The sequence below is a fragment of the Cnephaeus nilssonii genome (genome assembly GCF_951640355.1).
Source record: "Cnephaeus nilssonii genome assembly, chromosome: 3".
Taxonomy (NCBI): domain Eukaryota; kingdom Metazoa; phylum Chordata; class Mammalia; order Chiroptera; family Vespertilionidae; genus Cnephaeus; species Cnephaeus nilssonii.
Window position 1 is genome coordinate 92886398 of NC_137074.1, and position 23829 is coordinate 92910226.

Here is a 23829-nt window from a genome sequence, read left to right on the forward strand (position 1 = left end):
AAAATATATTTTTTAAAAAAAGACCCCCCCCCCCCCCCCCCGCCCCCAGTCAATGGTGTCCCGCTTTACCAATGTTAAAATCTGGTCACCTTACGCTAGAAGCAAGTCAGTTGATGGGAATGAAAGAACATAAATAAGTTCAAAGTGGAGGAAACTACGTAGAGTTCCTCATTTTTTAAGTCAAAAGAGGGAACAATTTCTTGCATCACCACGTCCTTAGTAAGTGGCACAGCTGAATTCCAAGTTTATGCTCTTCCCTCTACCGTTTCTTGCATCAAGGCTAGTTTTGTCCAACGTTCAGAAACAGCCCAAGTAAAACCAATGAACATCAATCAACCTTGGGAAAAACTTCAAGTTTTTCTTATAACTTCCACAGGCATAGCCACGAAGGCAGAGTCAAACCACTCTTGCAACATACGCTAAGTTAAGCTCTGTTTGTATGACTAGGCTGGTTTTGTCTGGTAAGGGAGCTTTTCAAAGCTGGTCTCCACTTGGTTTTGATTTCGAGTTTGTTACAACCCAAACACTATGTTTCCTGTTTCTAAGGTAAGGGGAGTAAGACAAGTTCTTGGCCTGGTTTCCATTCTCAGCCCTTGTAACCCCGAGGATGGGACACCACCATGAGGGTCCCGGACGACTCCAGGATCCTCCTTTTGGTTAAACTCGGGAGACCGGCACCTATGTCTGTCCTTGGCTGTTTCCCCCACTGCATGTACGTTATCTGCTGGAGCACTGCCCTAACAGGAATAAATTCTGAGAACGTAGAGAAGAAAGTTCCCTGCCAGAAACCATCTATCCATGTGAAGGGGATGCCGCCGGTGGGGGTTGTGGAAGGAAAGCGGAGGGTCTGCTCCCCAGCCACGACCGGGCTGGGGTGCGGGAAGGTGAGGCCGAGTTGGGTCCGCTCGGACCCGCCTCCCCCGGGGGATCCGGCCCGGCGGGCACAGAGGGCGGGTCTCCGAGGCCTCCAGGGGCGAGACACCTCCCCCCGCCCGGGTCCCGCTCCTCCCGCCAGCGGGGCGGGGGGGCGGGGGGCAGGGGCCGGCGGACGCTCCCGGCTATAAAGGGCCCGGGCCCGCCGCGCCGGCCCCTGCGCCGCGGCCCCGCCCTCGCGCTGTCCTCGGGCTCCCGGGCCCGCTCCCGCTCGGGCTCCACTCGACCCGCTCGGGCCTCGGCTACTCGGGCTGCGGCGGAAGATGGCGGCTCCGGCTCCGGCCCCCGGCCCCGAGGCGGCGCTGGCCGCTGCCCTGGCGGACGTGCCCGAGCTGGCCAGACTCCTGGAGATTGACCCGTACCTGAAGCCCTTCGCCCAGGACTTCCAGCGCAGGTACCGCCCGACTCCGCCAGGGGCCTGCCCCCCGCCCCCACGCCTCCGAGCGCGGCGGCCGGCCTGCTGCGCGCAGGCTCAGGGTCGGGGCTTCCGGGGGCTCCCGGGCGCTGGCCCCGCCCCTCCGGCCCCGCCGGCCCCGCCCCTCCCCTGTGGGCGCCGCCCCGCCTCGGAGGCTCTCGCCTGCCCGGGGTGGGCGTGCGTGGGGTGGGCTCCGCTAATTAGCTCCTGTGGTTTGCGGAGCTGTTAGCACGGCACTCGGACCCCGGACTGGAGGCAGGAGAGTTAACTTTTCTCCCCCTCCGCCCCGCCGCGGAGCCTGCCTGGGCGCCATTGAGGACGTGCTCGGGCTCCTAGTGCGGGCTCCTCCGCGGAGGCGGGGCGGGGGCGCCCACCTGGGCCTCTGACCTTTCCGCGCTCCAGAGTCCTCCCCTGCGTGTGTAATCGCGCTTACATTTTTTTTCCCTAGTTTATCTCGTAGCAAATATTGTGATTTTTATACCTAACAGGATTCTTCCTGGCAGCTTTTGTTCTTTCCTTGCTAATAGACCCCACTCTCGGAGAAGACGAAGCCAATCCCTTCCTCCCCAGCGTGGATGAGTCAGCTTACAGCAGCGTTCGGTGTTTGGCATTTTGCTACCCTGGAGGGGGAGGGAGGCAGAGAAAGGCCAGCTTCCTGAAGCTGATTTAGGATGCTCTGGTTTTAGCTTGTCTCTTACGCTGTAGTAAATTGGTTTACTTACAGCTAAGTTGCTGGAAGAGTCAGCTCAACTTAAAAAGTACAGTTTTTAAGATTATACTAGTTATATTAGTTATAGTAGTGCATTTATGAGATCGGTACATTGTGGTTTAATGGTTTCTGCTCTTTTCGCCGAGCCACTTGTAGGAAAACAATTTTGGCAACAGAAGATACAAGAAACAGAAAACATCTAGCTAGAAGCAGCATTGGGGGTGATGAAACGGTTGATAAGGAATTTGAAAAAAAAAAATCTTACTTTCATGACCTTGCATGGTCACTTGTGACTGTATTCAATTCAGCAACTGTTTATTAAGGAATCCCTAAGGGACACAAAGTTGGATACAACATCTCCTTCCAGAGTTTGTGTATCCTAATGAATGAGCCCTTTTCAAAGTAGTCACCTTGAGTTGTTGCTCAGTTAATCAGATGATTAAGCCCTTATGGGAGCCATATAGGTAACAGCCTTGTGAAATTGCTTTCAGTATTTGCAATATTGCTTTCAAACAGTTTATAATCTTCATCATTCAAGATTGGATTAGACATAGAAATAGCCAAAAATTTCAGAGCAAAAGATGGTGGTCAGACTTTTTTGATGTGCTTATTAATGGTGACACCATGCTTTGTAAAATAACAGTTACGACATGGAAATGTTTTGTCAATGTGTCCTATCCTGCCCCCTTTAGAAAATAAATTACAAGAAGACAAACATCCCTTCTTAACTATTTCATGTAATTCACTTCAACCCCATTAGGACTGAAGCAGTTATAATCCTCTTTCATGGTTTATCAAAGCTAATGAGAGGGGCCAAGGTCAGAGTAAAGAAGTGAGGGCAGTTTAGAGTTCTTGGTGAGAAGGCTGGTCCAGTGGGGCCCTTCTGCCTCACTCTGACCTGGATTCTACTTCTGGCCTTGGTTCTGAGTAATTACCATTTTCCAGCACACACGTTCCGTTTAGGCATAGCAAATAGTAATCTGGCATTTGGCAGCAGTAACTTTTACTGTTCACATCTGAAGAATAAACAATTCCTCCTTCATAAAGTTTGGTTTTGGGTACTTTTCCTACTTTCTGTTTATTTCTAACTAGATGCCTGGTGCATGAAAATTCATGCACTGGTCGGGGGGGGGGTCCCTCAGCCCAGCCTGCCCCCTCTCACAGTCCGGGAGCCCTCAAGGGCGGGAGGTGACCCGGCGATGAGGGGAAGGCCATGCCCCCATCACACCTCTGCTGCTGCCACTGCCGGCAGCACAAGCCTTGGCCGGCCCTGGTTACCTGAGCCTCGGGCGGCCCTGGGCGGCTGGGTAGCCGCCATCCAAGGCGTGCCTGTGCCTTGGGCCGGCCCTAGGCGGCTGGGGGGCTGAGGGGACTGGGGACTCTGGAAGCAGGTGCGTGGAGCAGCCGGACCTGCCTAGGGGCAGGACCAGCCCTGACGCATGCCTGCTGCCCTGGCGGGGCTGAGGGGATCAGACCACCATATTTGAGGGCGTGACAGTCAATTAGCATATTCCCTCCTTATTGGCTGTGGGCGCCACCATCTTTGTCAGGGTGTGATGGTCAATTATCATATCCCCTCTTTATTAGATAGGAGTAGAGGTCCTGTGCACAAAATTCGTCCACGGGCGGGGATGTATTTGTCCCTCAGCCCAGCCTGCACCCTCTCCAATCTGGGACATCCCTCTCACAATCCAGGACGCTGGCTCCCAACCGATTGCCTGCCTGCCTGCCTGATTGCCTCTAATTGCCTTCTCCTGCCGGCCTGGTCACCCTTAACTGCCCTCCCCTGCTGGCCTGGTCACTTCTAACTGCCCTGCCTTGCCAGCTTGATCGCCCCCAACTGCCCTCCCCTACAGGCCTGGTACCCCCAACTGCCCTCTCTTGCAGGCCTGGTCCCCCCAACGGCCCTCCCCTTCAGGCCTGATCACCCACAACTTCCCTCCCCTGCTGTCCTGATTGCCCACAACTGCCCTCCCCTGCTGGCCATCTTATGGCAGCCATCTTGTTTCCACATGGGGGCAGCCATCTTGTGTGTTGGAGTGATGGTCAATTTGCACATTACCCTTTTATTAGATAGGATAATTCACCTGGGCAGTGTGGCTTTGGCCTAACACAAATATACAAACAGTCAAACATTTAGTGCAAAGTATGCTTACTAAGGATTGAGAAAAATATGGACTATAAACAACAATCTATATATATAAAACCCTAATATGCAAATAGACTGAATGGCAGAACAACCAAACAACCGAACAACTGGTCGCTATGACGTGTGCTGATCACCAGGGGACACAGGTAGCAGGCAGCAGAGTGTGGAACATGATGGGGGTCGGCCGCGGCGGGATGGTGGAGCAGGTGAGCGGGGGTGCCAGACCAAGGCAGGGTGCCATTCACTGTCATCAGGGCGAGACTCTGGTGGTTACTGAAAATTCTTTGCTCCCGTGCGCCCTGGTCCCACCTGGTGCTTGCACCTGCTGCCAGCGCCGGCCCCACTCACACCTGCAGCTGGCACTGAAACCGCCACTTGCACCCGCTGATGGCGTGCAGCACCGGCCCTGATTGCTTGGCACCGTCAGTGGGTGCGAGAGGCGGCTGCTGGCCCTAATCGCTCCTCAGGGCTTCTCCACATCCCCCTGCTCCTGAGGGGTGATCAGGGCTGGCAGCCGCCTCTCGCACCCGCTGCCGGCCCCGCTCACAACTGCAGCTGCTGCCAGAGCCGCTGCTCATACCCGCTGCCGGCCCTGGCCCCGATCGCTTGGCACTGTCAGTGGGTGGGAGCGGCGGCTGCTGGCCCTTATCTCCTCTGAGGGCTTCTCCACCTTCCCTTGGTCCTGAGGGGCAATTGGGGCAGCAGCTGCTGCTTATACCCACTGCTGGTGCCAGCCCCAATTGCTCCGTGCCGTCAGTGGGTGTGAGTGGGGCCAGCGCCGTCAGCACATGGGAGCTGTGGCAGTGTGAGCAGGGCTGCTGGCAGACGGGGGACCAGGGACCGCGGTGGGAGGGCCCAGGTGGGGGCGTGGAGGATGGGCCGAGACCCGCCCCTGTGCCTACCACAGCCTTTCGGCCCACAGTTCCTTTCAAGGTGCACGGATTCATGCACTGGGCCCTAGTATATAATAATTGTGAGGGGGAGGCAATTTCTTATTGGTGGACTGTCTCATTCTTCCTCAACCAACCTACCTTCATTAGAACTTCTGTTATGTATATTTGTTGTTCTTGTTTATCTTTTCTGTAACTATAAAAACGTTGAATCAAGTGTGAGGATTAGTGAATTACTTTGTGCCATAAAATAAAAGTTAGTACATTAGAGTGAGTGATAGCCTGTATGATGTCTCATTGATTACTGCCCAAGATGAGATTTTCCTCTGGGCGCTCGCTCTCTCTCTCTCTCTCTCTCTCTCTCTCTCTCTCACCTGTTATATATACTGCAGTTAGTTGCTGTGATCATAATTCCAACAGCTTCCTGTTTAAAACAACATTTATTTATTTATTTATTTATTTTTAAATGTATTTTTATTGATTTTAAAGAGGAAGGGAGAGGGGAGAGAGAGATAGAAACATCAATGATGAGAATCATTGATTGGCTGCATCCTGCATGCCCCCTACTGGGGATCAAGCCCGCAACCCGGGCATGTGCCCTTGACTGGAATAGAACCTGGGACCCTTCAGTCCGCAGGCCGACGCTCTATCCACTGAGCCAAACCAGCTAGGGCTAAAACAACATTCAGTTGTCCCCATATAACATATCAATGTGAGTTATAAGGGCTCTCCTCACGCCAGTCACTCAGGGATTTATGCTGATGAAGGCTTTGTTTTGAAACATACCTGTACAGTGTCAGTGGCAAGGCACAGAGAACATGTTGTACTATGCACTGTTTCTTAACACCTTTTGCCTAAGTCACTTCTGCTGTTACATTGGCCCGTGCAAGTCCAATGTGACTTCTGAGCCATGTGAGTGAAAGAATTGACATCACCGAAAACAGCCTGAAAAACAATACAGTTGCAATAACACTTGTCTGTACACTCTGCTTAAAGTTTATATAAAGTTTATATAGTGCTGTCACACACATTGAATTTAATCCTCATAATAAAACCACAGGGTAGGAAGAGTGGGCATTTTTGTTTTTCCTGTTTTACAGATGAGGAACCTGAGATTTGGTGACTGGCTTCAGTTGACATGGCTAATAACTGCTGCAGCTGGGATTAATCTTTCTTTACTAAAACTGTTCTCAACAAGTTCACAAACTGATTTCTTCGTGGTAATTTATTGGATACCTCCAGCATTGGACATTTTGGACCACTTCTTGGATCCTCAAAGCCATGATACTGCAGCTCTTGCTTTTCTTCCATCATCTCTGGTGGTTTCCTCCCAGCTTTTTCTGACCATTGAATATAGGAGATTCTCAGGGCCTTCCCTAGGTACTTTTATATATATTTCTACTTGATGTATTTTCCTAGCATTCTCATTCATCTCATGGATTCTATCTGTGTACTGAGGCTACCCACGTCTATCTGTACCCTAAATCTTTCTCCTGGTCTTAGACATATTTATAAATATCTTCATTTTGATGTCCTATAAGAACAACACTCAACATGTATAAAACTAAGTTTATGGTTTTTTTTTTATACCAACACCTGTTTGTCCTTTTATACCCTGTCTCAGTGTGTGGTATCTTCATCTATCAACTACTGAAGTATAAAACTTAAGAATTATCCTTAATTATTCTTTCTCCCTCCTTTTCTCTTATCTCTAGTCTAGTCTAGTCAGTTATAGCTTCTGTTTTTCTACTGTTTTCATCTTCCTTAAGTCATTAGCATCTCTAGCCTGAATTACAAAATCAGCCTCATAATAGTACCCTCTTTTCAAATTTTCTCAACAATTTCCCATGGCTCTTAATGGTGCAGACACCTTCTCATGGCTTACAAGATTCTGTATTATCTGATCCCTGTCTACATTTTTAGCCTCATCTTTGGACTTTCCCTTTCATGCTGTACCAACTAATCAGAGGGAGCCTAGGGGTGGAGAGGTAGATGGCATGTCTGGGGTCCATTCTGTAAGGGACAATAAAATATCAATAGAATAAATGTGAAACATGATATTCATTTTGTAGTTCTTTCTTAAATATAGAAAAGTTTCATTTCTTATTTTGTGTAGACTCATAAGAAGTTAGGGGCATTGCTAAATCACTGAGTACAAGGTGAGAAAGATTAAGAAATAAAGCATTTTCTACTCTTTATCAGAAGATAGACTTTTTGAGTTTAGTAGAAATGAATTAATAAGTGAACCTTTTATTTAATTTATTTAAAAAAACTAGTTTTATTGATTTCAGAGAGGAAGGGAGAGGGAGAAAGAGCTAGAAACACCAATGATAAGAGAGAATCATTGATCGGCTGCCTCTTGCACGCCCCACACTGGGGATCCAGCCCACAACCCAGGCATATGCCCTGATTGGGAATCGAACCATGACCTCCTGATTCATAGGTCGACACTCAACCACTGAGCCATGCCGGCCAGGCCCTTTGCTTATTTTTTATTCTTAGAAAATAATTTTTCTCTATCCCTTAAAATAGATCTTTAACACATGTTTTAAAGAATATAAGATTGAAGCGTGCCAGATTGTTACACTGTCTTGGATGCCACATGTTTGGTTCGAGCTGTAGGTTCAGAGATACTTTTGTGCATGTTGTTTCTTTTGCTTCTATCTGATAAGTTTCTATACATGCTGCAGCTTAGAAATTTCTCATATGCCTTCCCTAACTTCTCCCTGTTCTTAAATGTTCTTCCCATCGCTTGTCTACCAACTTGAACACCCCCATCCTAAGGGTGATCATCCATTGTAAAGTAGTTAGTTGTCTTTCTGCTCTTTTGTATCTTCCACTAGATTGTTTGCTTTCATAGGTGGGCCCTTTATGGTTTGCTCACTGTTGCATTCTCAGTCTGTAGAGCCATATCTAGCTTAGAGGAAACAGTGTAATATTTGAATGGGCAAATGATTGAATGACTGTCTTCTGACCCTTGCTCTTTTCCATACTATTGAGTCTTAGGTCAACTCACCTGAAGCTATAAATGTTGGGGATGTTAGGATGGATGGAAAGAGAAGAAGCATTAATTACCAGGAGGTGATGTATGACAATCTGGGGAAGGGGAATATATGTTCAAATAAATAGAAAATCAAGAAAATCATTGTTAATTAGATCCTTCCGTACTCCACAGAGACTAGAGGTTTAATCACTGAAGGAATACACAGTTTGAGAGAGCCTCAGGTCAAATTGAGTGCCCAAGAATGGGAGGAGAGGTTTTTGTGAGCTCAAGTGTGTTAAGTATTATTAGAGTGAACACTCTATTTTGTTAGAAATAAAAATAGCTTTTACATTGGTATCTAATCAGAACTGGAAAGTAGTTTGGCTTTTGTGTTATCAGTAACCACACCAAAAACTAATTCTCACAACACAGACATTTTATATCAAAACTGAAGCATGCACTCAGGCCCCCCCCCCCCCCCCCCGCCCCCGCCTCCACCGCCCCCCGCCCAAGTGCCTGCCTAAGTTGTGGGCTCTAAAGAAAATAAAATGTCAATAACTCTTAACAGGCGGGAAAGAATACGCAGATTGCAAGATGTACCTGGCCTGCTTTTTGTAGATTCATTTGCCCTTTGCAGCTGAGATCTTTGCTAACTCAGGAGCCATTCCTGAATGCTCTACAGTGATGGGCAAAGGGCTAAGAAGACCTCTTCTAATTTTCCAAGTGCCTTAAAATGACTTGATGGAGCATTTTGGTTTTGTTTAGGCTCTGGCACTTGCTGCACTAACTCCTGAGAAGTGACACTTAAAATCAGCGATTTTCAATTGGTGTGCCTCAAGCATTTTTGAAACATGCAATACCTGACTATTTAGTCAGGGGCACTGGCCCCTTTTCCCTTAGATCTGTGGTCGGCAAACTGCGGCTTGCGAGCCACATGTGGCTCTTTGGCCCCTTGAGTGTGGCTCTTCCACAAAATACCACGGCCTGGGTGAATCTATTTTGAAGAAGTGGCGTTAAGTTTAAAAAATTTGGCTCTCAAAAGAAATTTCAATCGTTGTACTGTTGATATTTGGCTCTGTTGACTAATGAGTTTGCCGACTACTGCCTTAGATCATCAAATAAAAAAATGACAACAGTCAACACAATAGCCATCCAATGTGAATGCCCTGTCTTGAACCATAAATATATAGGCCCTCTAATAAAATGGTATATTTTTGGTCACATTGCATAGTGAGGTTGTGTCTGTGTCTGACTGGTTAATTCTTGGTACTAGAAATCCTCATATACAAGTGTAGGCACTTGGTTTTTTAAAAAGTCTCTTTGGAGCAAAAAGGGTAGGTAATTACTATTATTATTTTTTGTAGAACAATCAAAATTATACAAATATTTTTGTCAGATAGGCCAAAAATATATTTTTGGGGTGTGCTGCAGAATTTTAGTAATTAGTTTATGTGTGCCATGAGATGAAAAAGGTTGAAAATCACTGCTTTATGTGGTACCTTCTTAGAAAATTCAGTTCAGCTCCCATGAAGCTGGACCTAGTTCGTCAGTGAGATAACAGTCCTTGGGAAATGTGCTATAGTTTTAGACTGATAAATATATAATGCTGCTGTTAATTTAAAGCATGTATTAAGCTTTAATTATACATTTATAGATATTAAAAGTGTTTTCATTGGAGAGAATTGCTGTTACCAGGTATCTTTCCCTCTAAGTTTATTTTTTTACTAAAGAGTAGATTCTCTTGTGGTGATGTCTGCTCATCAATAGATGCTCACCATTGCTTTGAATCCAGGGTTCTTTTGTGTTTAATATCCAAAAGCAGCCCTATTCTCTTCTGTGTTTATGGTAACAGGTATTCAGTATATTGACAAAAGGTAAAACTCCACATTGAACATGTTATTATACAGTCTACATTCAGTAATTTATTATACAATTCCATTGCAGTTTATTTTACATTGTTTAAGTTATGGTGACTTAACTTGTAAAACTTGATTGATTGTTGATGTTTGAATGATAAGAATAATATAGATTCTAAACTGTTTCCTCACATGTAAAATGGAAAAATACATAAAATTATTGCTGTGACCATGTTCCAAGTATGAGAACAAGATAAGGCTTGAATTTCAACTCTCCTAAGTGCTAAATAGTTTTGAGTTCAAAATAACCTGTTTCTTCTTCTGTAAACTATGGATGGGACCCACCTTGTAAGTGTGTCTAGAGGACAAGAATGCATGTAAAGATGCTCAGTAAGTAAGTAACAGTCATTTAATGATGATGATAGTATTAGCAAACTAACTTTCTATCCTAAATGTTTACTAGAATATTAGTTTCAGAAAATTTTCTCATTTTTAGCTTCTTTAATGCAGTATCCTGAATTCAACCATCAGGTAAATAATGAGACCAGAAATTTCCCTCAACTTGTTCTTTTGCTGGTTAATGGCATCTTTACTTTAGGGGGTTCCTTCTTTCCCAGTAGAGCAATTGTGTGAATGAGGTGAGGAGGTGGTAATTTTAATCATAATGTAATAGGGAAGGAAAATAATATGTTTAAACTTTGATCCTTAATTTGGAGAGGCAATGATAAGGCAATTGCCAGTGTACTATAAGCTGAAGGCAAGATGAATCCAGGATATAATGAGCACAAAGCTCCTTTTCTTGAGAGAGGTAAATGCTAGCCTGCAGAAACTCCAAATCACTCTTCTCTTGATCTTCCTTTTCTGCCTTTTTCTTTTCTTTCATCTAACTGCTAAGTGGTCATATTATTGGGCATCAAACAGCTGCAGGGATTTTTTTCCCCTCTTGAACTCTAGATGGTTGGAGGAATGGTCACGGTGAGTTTACTAATAGCAGGAATAACTTTGAAAATAAGAAGAAAAAGTACATAATAGCAGCTTAAAAGTTTGAAAATGAAAGAATTATCCAATGGGGTCTGAACATATAATGTGTTAATAAGAAAATAAAATGAAAGCCTATGTCTTGCCTTATCTTTTTTTTTATTTGATGAGTTTAGTTATTTTTAATATGTTTGATTTTGCAGTAAGATGCATAATACAAAGTAATGGAATATTCATGTGTGTTTTAGTAGACCTATGGAACAATAAGTTAAAATGAGACACAATATTTGGTGATATACTTTTAATCTATAGTATAAAATATGATAATCAGAAAACAAGTCTACAAATATACTTTTTGTGTAGGTAAACTTGAAGTGTGCAAATATTTAGCAAGTGTGAATTAAATATTTATTTTTACCAATGAAATCATATGTTAATGTTATCAATCTAATTCATTTTTATTTTCATAAATAATAACCTACTAACCACAGGTTATATTTAATTATGAATAGTTGCATAATAGACATAGGTCCTTTTTACAGAAACATGGTAAAATCTGTTAATGCATTTAGATCTGTGTACCAGAAAACTCAATACACCCTCAATTTACAGACAATCCACATACTGAGTTACTGAAAATAGAGATTTGTATTTTCACAAAGAAAGTGGAGTTATTTGGTTCCTCGCATGGACCCATCGTTCTTTGTCTTTCAGCTTTACTATCATTCGCTTATTGTCTTTATTTTTATGCTTAGAAGATGGGGGGGCACATCTAGGAGCATGTGCCAGCTCACTATGTTCATTTTAGCTGAGTATATATTAATTTTCCTATAAAATCCATCTAATTTTTTTTATTTACAAATTATTGACCAAAATTGTGCCATGGTCATCCTCAGTTGAAAGTGAGCCTGGATAATCAAGGCGTTTAGTTGCACACACATCCACCTGAAAAATGTCCTTTTGCCTCACTCATCACAGCTTCCCAGGGCTCTTTCCCTTGCTTCGAAGAAGAGACTAAATCTGGCTAAAGATGAAAAGTCCTTGAGAGACCATGTTGTAGTTCTCCATATACCGAGAGAAGTCTATAGCCATATCTCTTAATATCACCAACCCCGGGGTCATTACAAGACCTGACTGTTTTCCTGGACTCTTTTCTTGGGGGAAAATATAAGGACTTTTGGCTACTCGGGTCCGAAACAAACTGTTCTGTTCTCCTCTCACCTGGCCCCACAACTTGGGAGCATCCCTATCTTCTATTTTTAATTCCATAGATATTTTAATCTTCAAAAATATAGGTGTTTTTAGAGGAAATTAGTTACCTAATTACGAATAATTTTTATGTCCTCTGGGTTCATTAGAAACAATCTGATTTATTAAGTTATTTGGAGAATATAGTGTTTAGATTAGAAAAAACAACTAAATTAAAGATGTCAGTTAATGTGCGCAATCTTTAGAACACTTTATCTTTTGTTAGCTAATGAAATACAAGCTTATGAGAGCTTTAGCATTATACCTTTCTGTGCTTTTGGTTTTTAAACCTTAAGATGTGTAACTATTGTCTTTCACAATATACCTACCACAGACTTTTAATATAAATATAGGATTTTGTCATAATAGGCATGTTTACTTTTTTGTTTTCCTCAATAGGACTAAAGAGCAATTTGTGGAATAATGAAATTCCTGTTTGATGTTAGAATAGAAGCTCAATTATCTGGGTTCATATTTGCTTTCTTTCCTAAGAGGTTATTGGTCTATTACCCATGATCATTCTATACTACTAATTGGAGATCATTAGTAACTAATGTCAGATTCTGGAGGTTAAAAACTACTTCATGTTTGTCGCTTCTGTGCTTTGTCTTTAGTTCTTTCAGCATTAAAAATCTCTGATATACTTTTGTTTGTTTATTTATTTTTTACAAATGCAAGTCTTTCATCTTCTTGACCATTTCTTGCACTGGACAGTGTTGTTTTGTTGTTTTAAGTTGTACTTGCTAGTGATAGGACTATAATGAAACCAACTGGTCTCTTTTTGCTTCACTTCCATAAAGAACCTTTTACTGAAAACTATATGCTATCCCTGCATATTATGTAAACCTCTACTCACAAATACAACACAGAAGCAGGAAATGCTTAGAAACAAGAGTGTTATAAAAACTTAAATTTTGTTGTAGCAGGTTCAAAGTACCTTTAAAGGTAGAGGACATTTACAAATATCATGAACTTAGAGAATTGTAAATTGTGTTAGACTGGAGTTTAAAAAGACAAATGATTTTGAAATCATTATAGACTCACAGGAAGTTGCAAAAATAGTACAGAAAAGGCTTCAGAAGGCTTCTGTAAGGCTTGCCAGTCTTGCCCTAATGGTAATATCTTTCTTAACTACATGTATTACAGTATCAAAATGTCACATACCAGAGTTAGCCAGGAAATTGACATTAGTGCAGTCTATAGATCTCATTCAAATTTTACCAGTTTTTATTTTTTTAAGTTTTTCTCAACTTTTATTCTGTACATTTCAAATTTCACTGTAAAACAACAATTCCAAAACAATACGATATGCAAGTTTTTAATTTTTAAAAATTAATTTTAACTTTATTTCTATTTGTGTCTATTTGTTTTTAATTATCATTCATAATACCCAACTAAATTAAGATATAAAATGGCTATTTGAGATGATCTTATTTGTGTGTATACTTCTTTGCAGTTTTATCACTGGTAGATATTAACCACTACCACAATGAGATACATAATTATCTCATTAACCACTACCACAATGAGATACATAATTATCTCATCAAGATACATAATTATCCCTCATTCCTTTATATTTATACTCTCTCCTCTTCCCCTACCCCTAAACATTGGCAGTCTCTGATCTGTTTTACATCTGTATAATTTTTTTTTTCATTTTAGAATATTATATAATTTAAATCATACAACATGTAATCTTTGGAGATTGCCTTTTTTTTCACTCAGCCTAAGGCCTTTAATAACTGTCCAAGTTGAACATATCAATCAATAGTTTGTTCCTTTTTGTTGCTACAAAAAGTATTTCATTGTATAGATGTACCAGAGTTTATTTATCCACTCACCTGTTGAAGGACATTTGGATTGGTTCTAGTTTTTGTCTCTAAAAAATATTGCCATAAAGCTAAGATATGAATAATTATGGCTGAGTTTTATTTCTCTGGGAAAAATGCCTAGAAGCATGATTGTTGGGTTATATGGCAAGTATATGTATAGTTTTATAAGAAATTGCCAAAATATTTTTTATAATGTTTGTACCTTTTGCATCCTGACCAGAAATCTATGAAGGGTCCAGTTATCTGCATTCTTGCCAGCATTTGGTTTTGTCAATTTTTAAATATTAGTTGTTGTAATAGGTATGTAGTGATATATCATTGTGATTTTAATTTGCCTTTTTCTAAATAGCTAATTTTATTAAAAATCTTTTAAAGTATTATTTGCTGCTCATATATCTATTTTGTGAAATGTCTTTTCATGTCTTTTGTTCATTTTTTAACTGGATTGATTTTTTTTTTTTACTTTTGAGTTTTGAGAATTCTTTATATATTCTAGTATAAGTTCTTTGTCAGATACATGTTTTGCAAGTATTTTCTTCTAGTCTGTATCTTGCCTTTTTATTTTCTAAACAGGGTCTTTCATAGAACAAAAGTTTTTAATTTTGATGAAGTCCAATTTATTGATTTTTGTTGTTGTATGGATCTTGCTTTTGTTGTCATGAATAACTATCATGTATAAGAGCTCTTTGTCTAGTTCTAGGACCTGAAGATTTCCTCTAATGTTTTCTTCTAGAAGTTTTATTGTTTTACATTTTACTTTTAAGTCTATGACCCATTTTCACTTAATTTTTGTATAAGGTTTGTGGTTTAGGTTGAGGTTTATTTTATTGCGTATGGATAAATAAAATAAATTTATTGAGAAATAATTGACATATATTACTGTATACGTTTAGGTAGTACAGGATGATGTCTTGATTTATATTATTATAGTATGTTTAGCTAACATCTATCCTCTCATGTAGAAACAATAAAAATAAAAGAAAGAAAGAAAAAGGAAACAAATTCTCCTTTTGATGAGAACTCAGGATTTACTCTTTTAATGACTTTTCTATATGTCACATACCAGAGTTAGCCAGTCATCATGTTTTACATTACATCCCTGGTACTTATCTGTCTTATCACTGGAAGTTTAATTTCTTTTTAAGATCATGAATTGATAGACTTGTATTGGGAAGCCACCTGACTAAAAATAAATTACTTTTTAGTCAGATCACTGAAATATATGAATGAGGACAATTTATATATATATATATATATATATATATATATATATATATATATATATATATATTAAAGGTTATTGAAAGAAGTGGGAACTAATTAACCTGTCAGTTTTCTTATTTCTAAGTTCTTATTTTAATTTTCGATTGTTATTATAAGACACCTCAAAACCTTTAGGAAGCAAGGGACAAATAATTTGTGAAATATAAAATAATTTATTCCCAAATTGTTACCTCATTGTTAGAGTTTTTTCTGTTTTTAATTCTCATATTTTTTATGTCATAACATGACTTTATTGATTTATATTCCAAATATAAGTAGATATTAATCTATATAGTTTGAATTTGTAATTTCAATTTGACTTTTTAGTTTTTTATTTCATGTCTTATTCTTAGAACTCACTCATTTATTAGTATCATATATTCTTCATTTCTACATTACAAATAATAGTGCTTTTAAACATACATACAATGGGATACTACTATTAAACCACAAACAAAGATGAAATACTTCCATTTGTGACAACTTGGATGGATCTTGAGAATATTATGCTAATTAAAATAATTCAGACAGAAAAAGTTAAGAATGATCTCCCTCATGTGTGGGATATAAAACTGGAAGCAACAAATGAACAAATAAGACAAACAAAAAACCATAGACACAGACAACAGTATGGTGGTTACCAGAGGGAAGGAGGGGAAGGGAGATAGCAAAGAGTAAAGGGAATCAATTATATAATGACAGAAGATTTGACTTTGGGTGGTGGGCACACAATGCAAAATACAGATGATGAATCATAGAATTGTATACGTGAAACTTACATAATCTCATTAACCATTGTCACCCCAATAAATTTAATTAAAAAAAGAATTCTTATTCATTTTGTCTGTTTACTTAGCTTAAATGACAAGTAAATCTTCAAAAATTTTTGTTTTATTCTCATTTGTAGGAATGAATTTGTTAAATCTTAACTAAGGTAATGTTAATATCTTCTAAGATTACTTTTTATCTAACTAAAATTAGCCTTTGGTTTATTTTAATCTTAATATTTACTTAGGTCTTTGTCAGGATTCATTGTGCTGCTGATATATTAGTAATCAGAACATGTCAGTTCCCAAACAGAAATTTGTTAGATGTTCAAAGATGAAAGTTATTAGTACATTTATTTGGAAAAATTTGGATATGAATTAGATAGCTAAAATTTTACCCATCTTCAAACAGAAAAGTAAAGAGGAACTTTTTATTTTATTTTATATATTTTCATTGATTTCAGAGAGAGGAAGGGAAAGGGAGAAACATCAGTGATTGGCTGCCTCCTGCATACCCCCTACGGGGGATCAAGCCAGCAACCCTGGTCATGTGCCCTGACCAGGAATCAAACCCAAACCTTCTAGTTCATGGGTCAGTACTCAACCACTGAGAAACACTGGCCAGGCTAAAGAGGAACTTTTGACGTTTTGTTTATTCTATAATTATTACTCACTATGATGGGTCTGAGACACTAACATCCAAAAGACTTCTGCCAACTTACTGATAATAACTTATCATCATCACAATGATAATAATAATTATTAAAATTTATGCATATGTCATTTTACATGCTTAGATCTGAGATCTGCATTTCTAGGAAGCTCTCAGGTTCTGCTGATATTGCTCTTTCACAGATATTTTTATTAGTAAGACATGGCATGGTCTCAACTCAGTTCAAAACTGAGCTTAGTAATGGACCAAAATATATTCTATCAGTATTTGTTTTAAGTATATGCTATGATTTTTTGAAAACAAATAATTCACATATACTGATAGTTAACTAGAGATTATTTAGTTTTTTAATGGTCACAATGACTTTTCTACTTATTATAGGTAAAAGGGGTTTCATTTTAGTGTTATCAAATTTGTATTTTCTTATATTCACACTAGAGGCCCGGTGCATGAAATTCGTGCACTTGGCGGGGAGGGGGGGGGGGAGGTTCCTCAGCCTGGCCTGCACCCTCTTGCAGTCCAGGAGCCCTCAGGGGACATCTTTAGCGCTGCCGCGGAGGCGGGAGAGGCTCCCACCATTGCCACTGTGCTCACCAGCTGTGAGCCCGGCTTCTGGCAGAGTGGTGCTCCCCCTTTGGGAGTGCACTGACCACCAGGGGGCAGCTCCTGCATTGAGCGTTTGCCCCCTGGTGGTCAGTGTGTGTCATAGTGACCAGTTGTTCCGCTGTTCGGTCGATTTGCATATTAGCCTTTGTGTTTCACGATTGCATATAGGTCTTTAGGTTAACATACAGAAGGTGACTACATAAAGAAAAGAAAATTATCCTTCATACTGGTGGTCCAGGATATACATGGGCATCTGAGTCATATGCTGTTTCATTAATTTGCTTGTTTAACAAACCTGTATTCAATATCCTTTCTGTCCTAGGTATTGTGCTATGTGGTAGTATAACAAGTATGAGTAAGATAGGCTTCCCACATAACGGGAACTTTAATTGGCGAGATGAAGGAGTAAACACAGTTATAGTAACTATTGGTGCATAAAATCCAGAGTAAGACAGATGAAAGCAAACCCTGTTCTTTTAAGGAAGGGGAGTGTAAACTGCAAAGAAGTATATTTGAATTGCCTTAAATTCTTAAAATTATTTCTCTTTAAATAGAGGACTAAGTCTTGAAGAATGTAGACAGTCTATGAAACCCTTTTTTGAAAGAATATGATAGAGAATATTTATCCTCTTTAAAGCTATAATAAAGTTATCACGTGACCTTTAGACAGCTTTTGTTGTTCGTAAGTGAAAGTTTACTTGCAAAAATGGTTCAGTTGCAAAAATGTGTTTGTGTAAGCATTGCAACATTGTGTTAAGAACTGAAGCCTGGTAGTTTATCAATCATTTGATAAAATACCAGTAAGTTTCTTTATAACAGATGAAGTCATTTTGGAAGGTGTTGTTGACTATTTTTAGAGGCAATGAGGCAATTCCCAAGTAAGCTAAGGGCACCTATTTTTGAACAAGTCAGGGGGGATATTTTGATGAGTGTCATCTAGTAGGCAGGCTCCCAGAAATGTAAATGAGTACTGAATGCTTCCTGACCCCACCCTAAGTGTCTTTCCTCCATCAGCACTATCCAGTGGAAATATAATATGAGTCACATATGTAATTTAAAATTTTCTAGTAGCTTCAGGAAAAAAAGGTAAAAAGAAACAGATTAAATGAATTTTTAAAAATATTTTTATTAATTTTTATAGAGAGAGGAAGAAAGAGGGAGAGAGAGAAACATCAATGTGAGAGTGGAACACTGATTGGCTGCCTCACACATGCCCCCTATTGGGGATCGAGCCTGAAACTCCAAGTATGTGCCCTGACTGGGAATCATACCAGCAACCAGCAACCAGCAACCTTTTGGTGCACGGGATGACTTCCAACCAAGTGAGCCACACCAACCAGGGCTAAGATAAATTTTTGTGACATATTATTTAGCCCAGTATTTTCAAAATATCATTGTTCCAACATGTGCAGGAGGCAGCCAGTCAATAATTCTCTCTCACCACTGATGTTTCTCCCTCTCCCTTCTTCTCTCTGAAATCAATGAAAATATATAAAATAAAATAAAAAGTTCCTCTTTTCTGTTTAAAGATGGGTAAATTATTGGACTTCGGTGGTTATTTTGCACTTACAGCACATCTCATTTGGGACTACCCATATTTCAAGCGTTCAATAACCACATGTGGGTAGTGGCTACCATATTAGAGAGTGCAGGTTTAGATTATGTATCTGGAAGAGGAGCATTTATAGAAAGGGTTGGTAGGACATGTAAAGACATTGAAGGGGAGATTAAGGAAGGAGAAAGTTTCACTTAGCTTATGTGTTCATGATAACAGGGGAAAGTAGACCCATGGAGATTTTGATTTTGTCTAACAAAGGGAGTCAGCAATTATTGACCCATAACTTTTTTTTTTTTAATACTTGAAGAGAAGTAAATGGATGGTGTCTTAAATGTAAACATGGAGATATGTCACATCATTAAGTAACTGAGGCTGACACGGTAGCTACATTTTCCCCAAGTTATTGGGCATGACTTTGTCCACATTGTTCTTTTTGTTTAGGACGTGATTCTCATTTATGTCATATTTTCATATGTCTTATATCTGTCCCATAAGTCAAAATAAAAACAAATGCAAAACAAAACAAAAAACTAGGTCGGCCAAAGTAAATCCGATCCTTCTTGATGAAGTGACTGAGATCAGGTGGCTCCTTGGTGCTCTAATAGTCCGAGACCTTTCTGGATGTGCCAGCCTCACTTTGACTCAGGCCAAGTAACAGCTGTTCCTAACTTTGTGGTCCCAAGAGTCTTGCTTGTGTGCAGTGACTCATTATGACTTGCATTATTACTGCGTTGGTCTCTATTTGTAGGAGAGGAGGGTTGGAAGGATTGCTTCTCAATCACTTTTCAAACTTTCAACAGTATTGTGGGTGTGTGTGCACAAACACGTGTGTCTTGTTTTTTATGCCCTTTCCTTTATGATTTGCTTTTCCTATTTCCTGTAGATAGTAATTTCATCAGTGTTTGTACTTTTTATTTTGTACCTACTTAATTTGCATATATAATAGTTACCTTGTACTATTAATTAAAAATATTACCATTTATAAAAGTACTTGTCTTCATGAGCTGACATGTCAGTCCTATTCTTCCTATGGAGCTGTTTTCCACACTGTAGCTGCACAGTACAGCTGACACACTGAGCTTCTCTGGGATGCTGGATGTGTGTTTGGAATTTAAGTAGAGAAGGATATATTTAGGGAACACATTATTGTCTTGTAGGTAGTTTCCATAGAGCTCAGAGTAGAGGTTTGCACTCAAGGGGTGCTTTGCAAGTTGATATTAACTGGGGGTATGGTCCAGCTTGTTCTGTAATATTAGAAATATAAAAATATTTATTACCATAGTTGTTGGAGGGTCCCCAGAAACACTTGAAAGTAATTCTATCATGTAGTGGTCTGTGGTGGGTGAAACCTCTCTCACATGCAGCTTAACCTTTCTTGTGTCTAATACTACTCATGAAGAAGATTGTAATTTGTGCATTGTGCTTTTATCAGGTTGCTGTTCCCAATGCAGTTAATGTAATTTTTCATTTTGTAACAGTCCTCAGGCAATTCTGTTTAACAATGCTTTCTATTTCAGAACATTCTCCTACTTAAAAAACTTCTTTTGCCTCAGGCCCAACATGTCTTTTTCAGCCAGGCCAGTAGTAATTTCTATCTTTGCTGGCTTCATTCACCTTTACTGTTATACTTCTATATGAGTTTCCTAGGAATGTCTATTTTTTTTGTATTTAAAGCATAGCAAATGCTGGGGTGCTTACACCTTTTATTTATTGATATCATTTGGTTCAAATGTGTTAGTTTTCTAGATTGTAAACAAGACTGTTTTCTTAATGAATAGAATTTTAATTTTCTACCTGAACTTTTAGTCATCCACAAAATTAATCACACTAGAATAAGACACTATCTTACTGATAAAAAAAGTATTCAGGTTAATTTAATAGGTAGAAATTTTATTTTTAAGGTGATATCTTAAAAGTGAGTGAAACAAATTACTTGGATTGCCATCCCAAATCATCTTGAATTATGCTTGAGATAATGTAGCATTCTGAATCTTTTTGAAACTGCTCTTGGGTCTGAATTTGATAATAATATACTTTAGAGAGATGTCTGTTTTTAATGGGGAAAGTCTGATAATCAGAGGCATACAAGAGAAACCCTTTGTTCTTTTTATCATTATCTATTTCTGGCTTACACCAAGGTAGATTTTAAAACATCTTATATAATATCAAGGTTTTCAGGAGATTCTAGGGACTATAGAGAGAGAGACCCAGTGCTAATCTGGAGTTAGAACTCTAGCTATGCAATAAAAATGTATTATACATACCATACACATTATGTAGGTGTGTGCTTGTGTGTGTACAAAAGGCTTTTTTTTTTTTTTTTTTTTTTTTTACAAATGGCTTTTATATCATGTCTTCTTTAAGTTGGAATAAATGTTTTCCCATACATTGTGCTGGTATCTGTGTACAAACATTGCAGAAAATGGGGATTTTCCTTTCTTTGGGAATAGTCATCATAGAGTTAAAAAAAGAGAAAGAAAGAGTACTTTTTTGGGTTATAGTTTGCATTTTAAATTTCATTGCTGTTCCTCTCAACTTCCATCTGTGTTGACATTTGGGAATTTTGCTGTTGCTCTTTCTCAAGTGGAGTGGAAGAGCTTAAAACAGACTTTACACTTTTAAATACAACCCAGCCGCTACCAAATCATAATTCACACCCAGTCTGACTAGTATTTTCTTTTTTTTTTTTGCTTAAATAGAAATAAAAAATATTGTTGAACAAAATATTTCTCAACCTTCTAATGCTACTGACTATTATACATTATTCACAACCATTTTTCACGATGGGAAATTCAGGCTTAAATAGTTAAATTACTAGAATAATACATCTTGCTATAAAATATTACTAGAAGATCAAATGATCAGGTGACATTTATTGTTATTTTCTATAAATGAACATAATCTCTGGTATGCTAAAGTGATAGGTATTACAGAAATATTCAGATAGGGAGACCTACAGGCTTGATTACAAGTGAGGCTTACTATCACAACCCAAATTTATTGCTTAAAAAAAAAGCAGGGAGCCAACTAGAAACTGAACCAAATATAAGCCCTTGAAGGGAAAATGTAAATTGGATAAGCTTTGCTATTACAAGAGCAAGAAGAAAAAATCAGATGCAAGAATGAAAACCACATTGCATCCACTCTAAGTAGCTGTTAAAGAAAAAGAATGATATACTATGAAAATACTTAATAAGATTGTAAAGACATTTATTCAAAGAGGATTTCCTAGAGTAGGTGATATTTCAGTTAATTTTTTTAAATGTGAAGAGGTTAGCTAGATAAGAAAAAGGTGTAGGGGTCCCGAATTGGAGAAGGTGCAGGTGGAGCTGAGGGACACCCCCCTCCGTGTATGAATTTTGTGCACTGGGCCTCTAGTAGGTTAAATAAAAACACTAAAATATAATGATTAATTTTTATTTTTAATTGTATACTATAGACTATGTAAATGAAGTATAGAAATATAAACAAAAATCATGCCTAATTTGTATAATGTTTGGATATGCACTTATGGTTAGAAACAAAAATAAGAAAATTAGCAGAAATATTTTCTAAAGGAGTAGAATAAGTCAGTCCTCCAAGGATGACAAGGTAAAATTGGCTTAACTTGTTTGGGAAATATCATGGAAAAGACTCAAGTCAATAAGGAAACACTCTCATTAAATCAATTTAGCTGGAGAATCAGTGTGATCTTACTGTGTTGCCTAAGTTGATAGACAAGAGTAAATTATTTTTCTATTAAGGAAAGTTAGATTCTTAGATCCAACTCTCCTGAAATAGGTGTTAATTCAGTATTTACCAGGCAATATGTTAGGTTCTAGGTGTGCCTCTTTTGTTCTTGGGCAGTTATTGCTTAGTTGGAGGTAATAAGAATAATACAGTGATAAATGCTAGGCTAATATTGTAGTCCATCCTTATCTGTGGTCTTACTTTCCATGGCTTCAGTTACCCGTAGTCAATTTAGATCTGGAAATATTAAATGGGGAAATTCCAGAAATAAACAATTCTTAAGTTTTGGGTTGCTTGCCTGTTGAGCATTGTGAAGAAACTCCCACAGTCTTGCTCACGGGAGCACAGGACTTGAATCAGCCCTTTGTCCTGCCTCTGCATGCCTTAAACACTCCCTGTTGCTAGTCACTTAGCAGCCATCTAGTCATGGTATCACAGTTCTTGTGTTCCAGTAATGTTATTTTACTAATAATGATTCCCAATTGCAGGAGTAGTGATGGTAGCAATTCTTATATACCAAAGAGAAGCCATAAGTGCTTACTTTAAAGTTCTTGATTTAATAAGGAAATAATAATAAAAAAAAGTCTGTTTAAGGTTGCTAAGATCTACAGTAAGAACAGATTATCCATGAAGAAGGAAAAAAAAAAAAATTCATGCTCCTTTTATTGTCGCACCTCAAGCTATAAAAGTTAAGGCCACAGTATGTAATAAGTGCTTGGTTAATATGGAAGAAAACATTAAATTTGTGGGTAGAAGACATGAACAGAAAATCCATTTTGATTGACAACAATGTGTTGTGCCAGAAAGCATTGAGCCTAATGAAGACTTCAGCATGAGATCCCCTGAAACAGGTCACAGCAAGTCATTTATCACAAGTTAGGGATTGTTACAGATTCAGGAATAGTTTTGACATTTTATCATCTCACATTATTATAAGAAATAGGATGAGTACAGTACAATAAGATTTTAAGAAAGAGACCACATTCACATAATTTTTCCCAGTATATTGTTATAATTATTCTATTATCATATATAATAAAAGCCTACATGGTGTTGTGCGATGTGCTCACGATGTTGTAACAAGATGGCCACCACAAGATGGCCACCACAAGATGGTCAACAGGGGAGGGCAGTTGTGGGTGATCAGGCTGGCAGAGGAGGGCAGTTGGGGGGGCGAACAGGCCAGCAGGGGAGGGCAGTTGGGGGCAACCGGGTCGGCAGGGGAAGGCAGTTGGGG

General features: G+C 39.3%; 1 protein-coding gene across 1 annotated transcript in view; it reads left to right on the plus strand.

Annotated features, from left to right (window-relative positions):
• The first annotated feature begins 1031 nt into the window (after positions 1–1031).
• Positions 1032–23829, plus strand: part of GBE1 (1,4-alpha-glucan branching enzyme 1) — a 353762-nt gene continuing 330964 nt past the window's right edge. Inside the window, exon 1 of the mRNA XM_079766240.1 lies at positions 1032–1327. Within this exon, the coding sequence (XP_079622366.1) occupies positions 1197–1327 (131 nt within the window). The 5' untranslated portion in view covers positions 1032–1196. The remainder of the gene's footprint in view (positions 1328–23829) is intronic.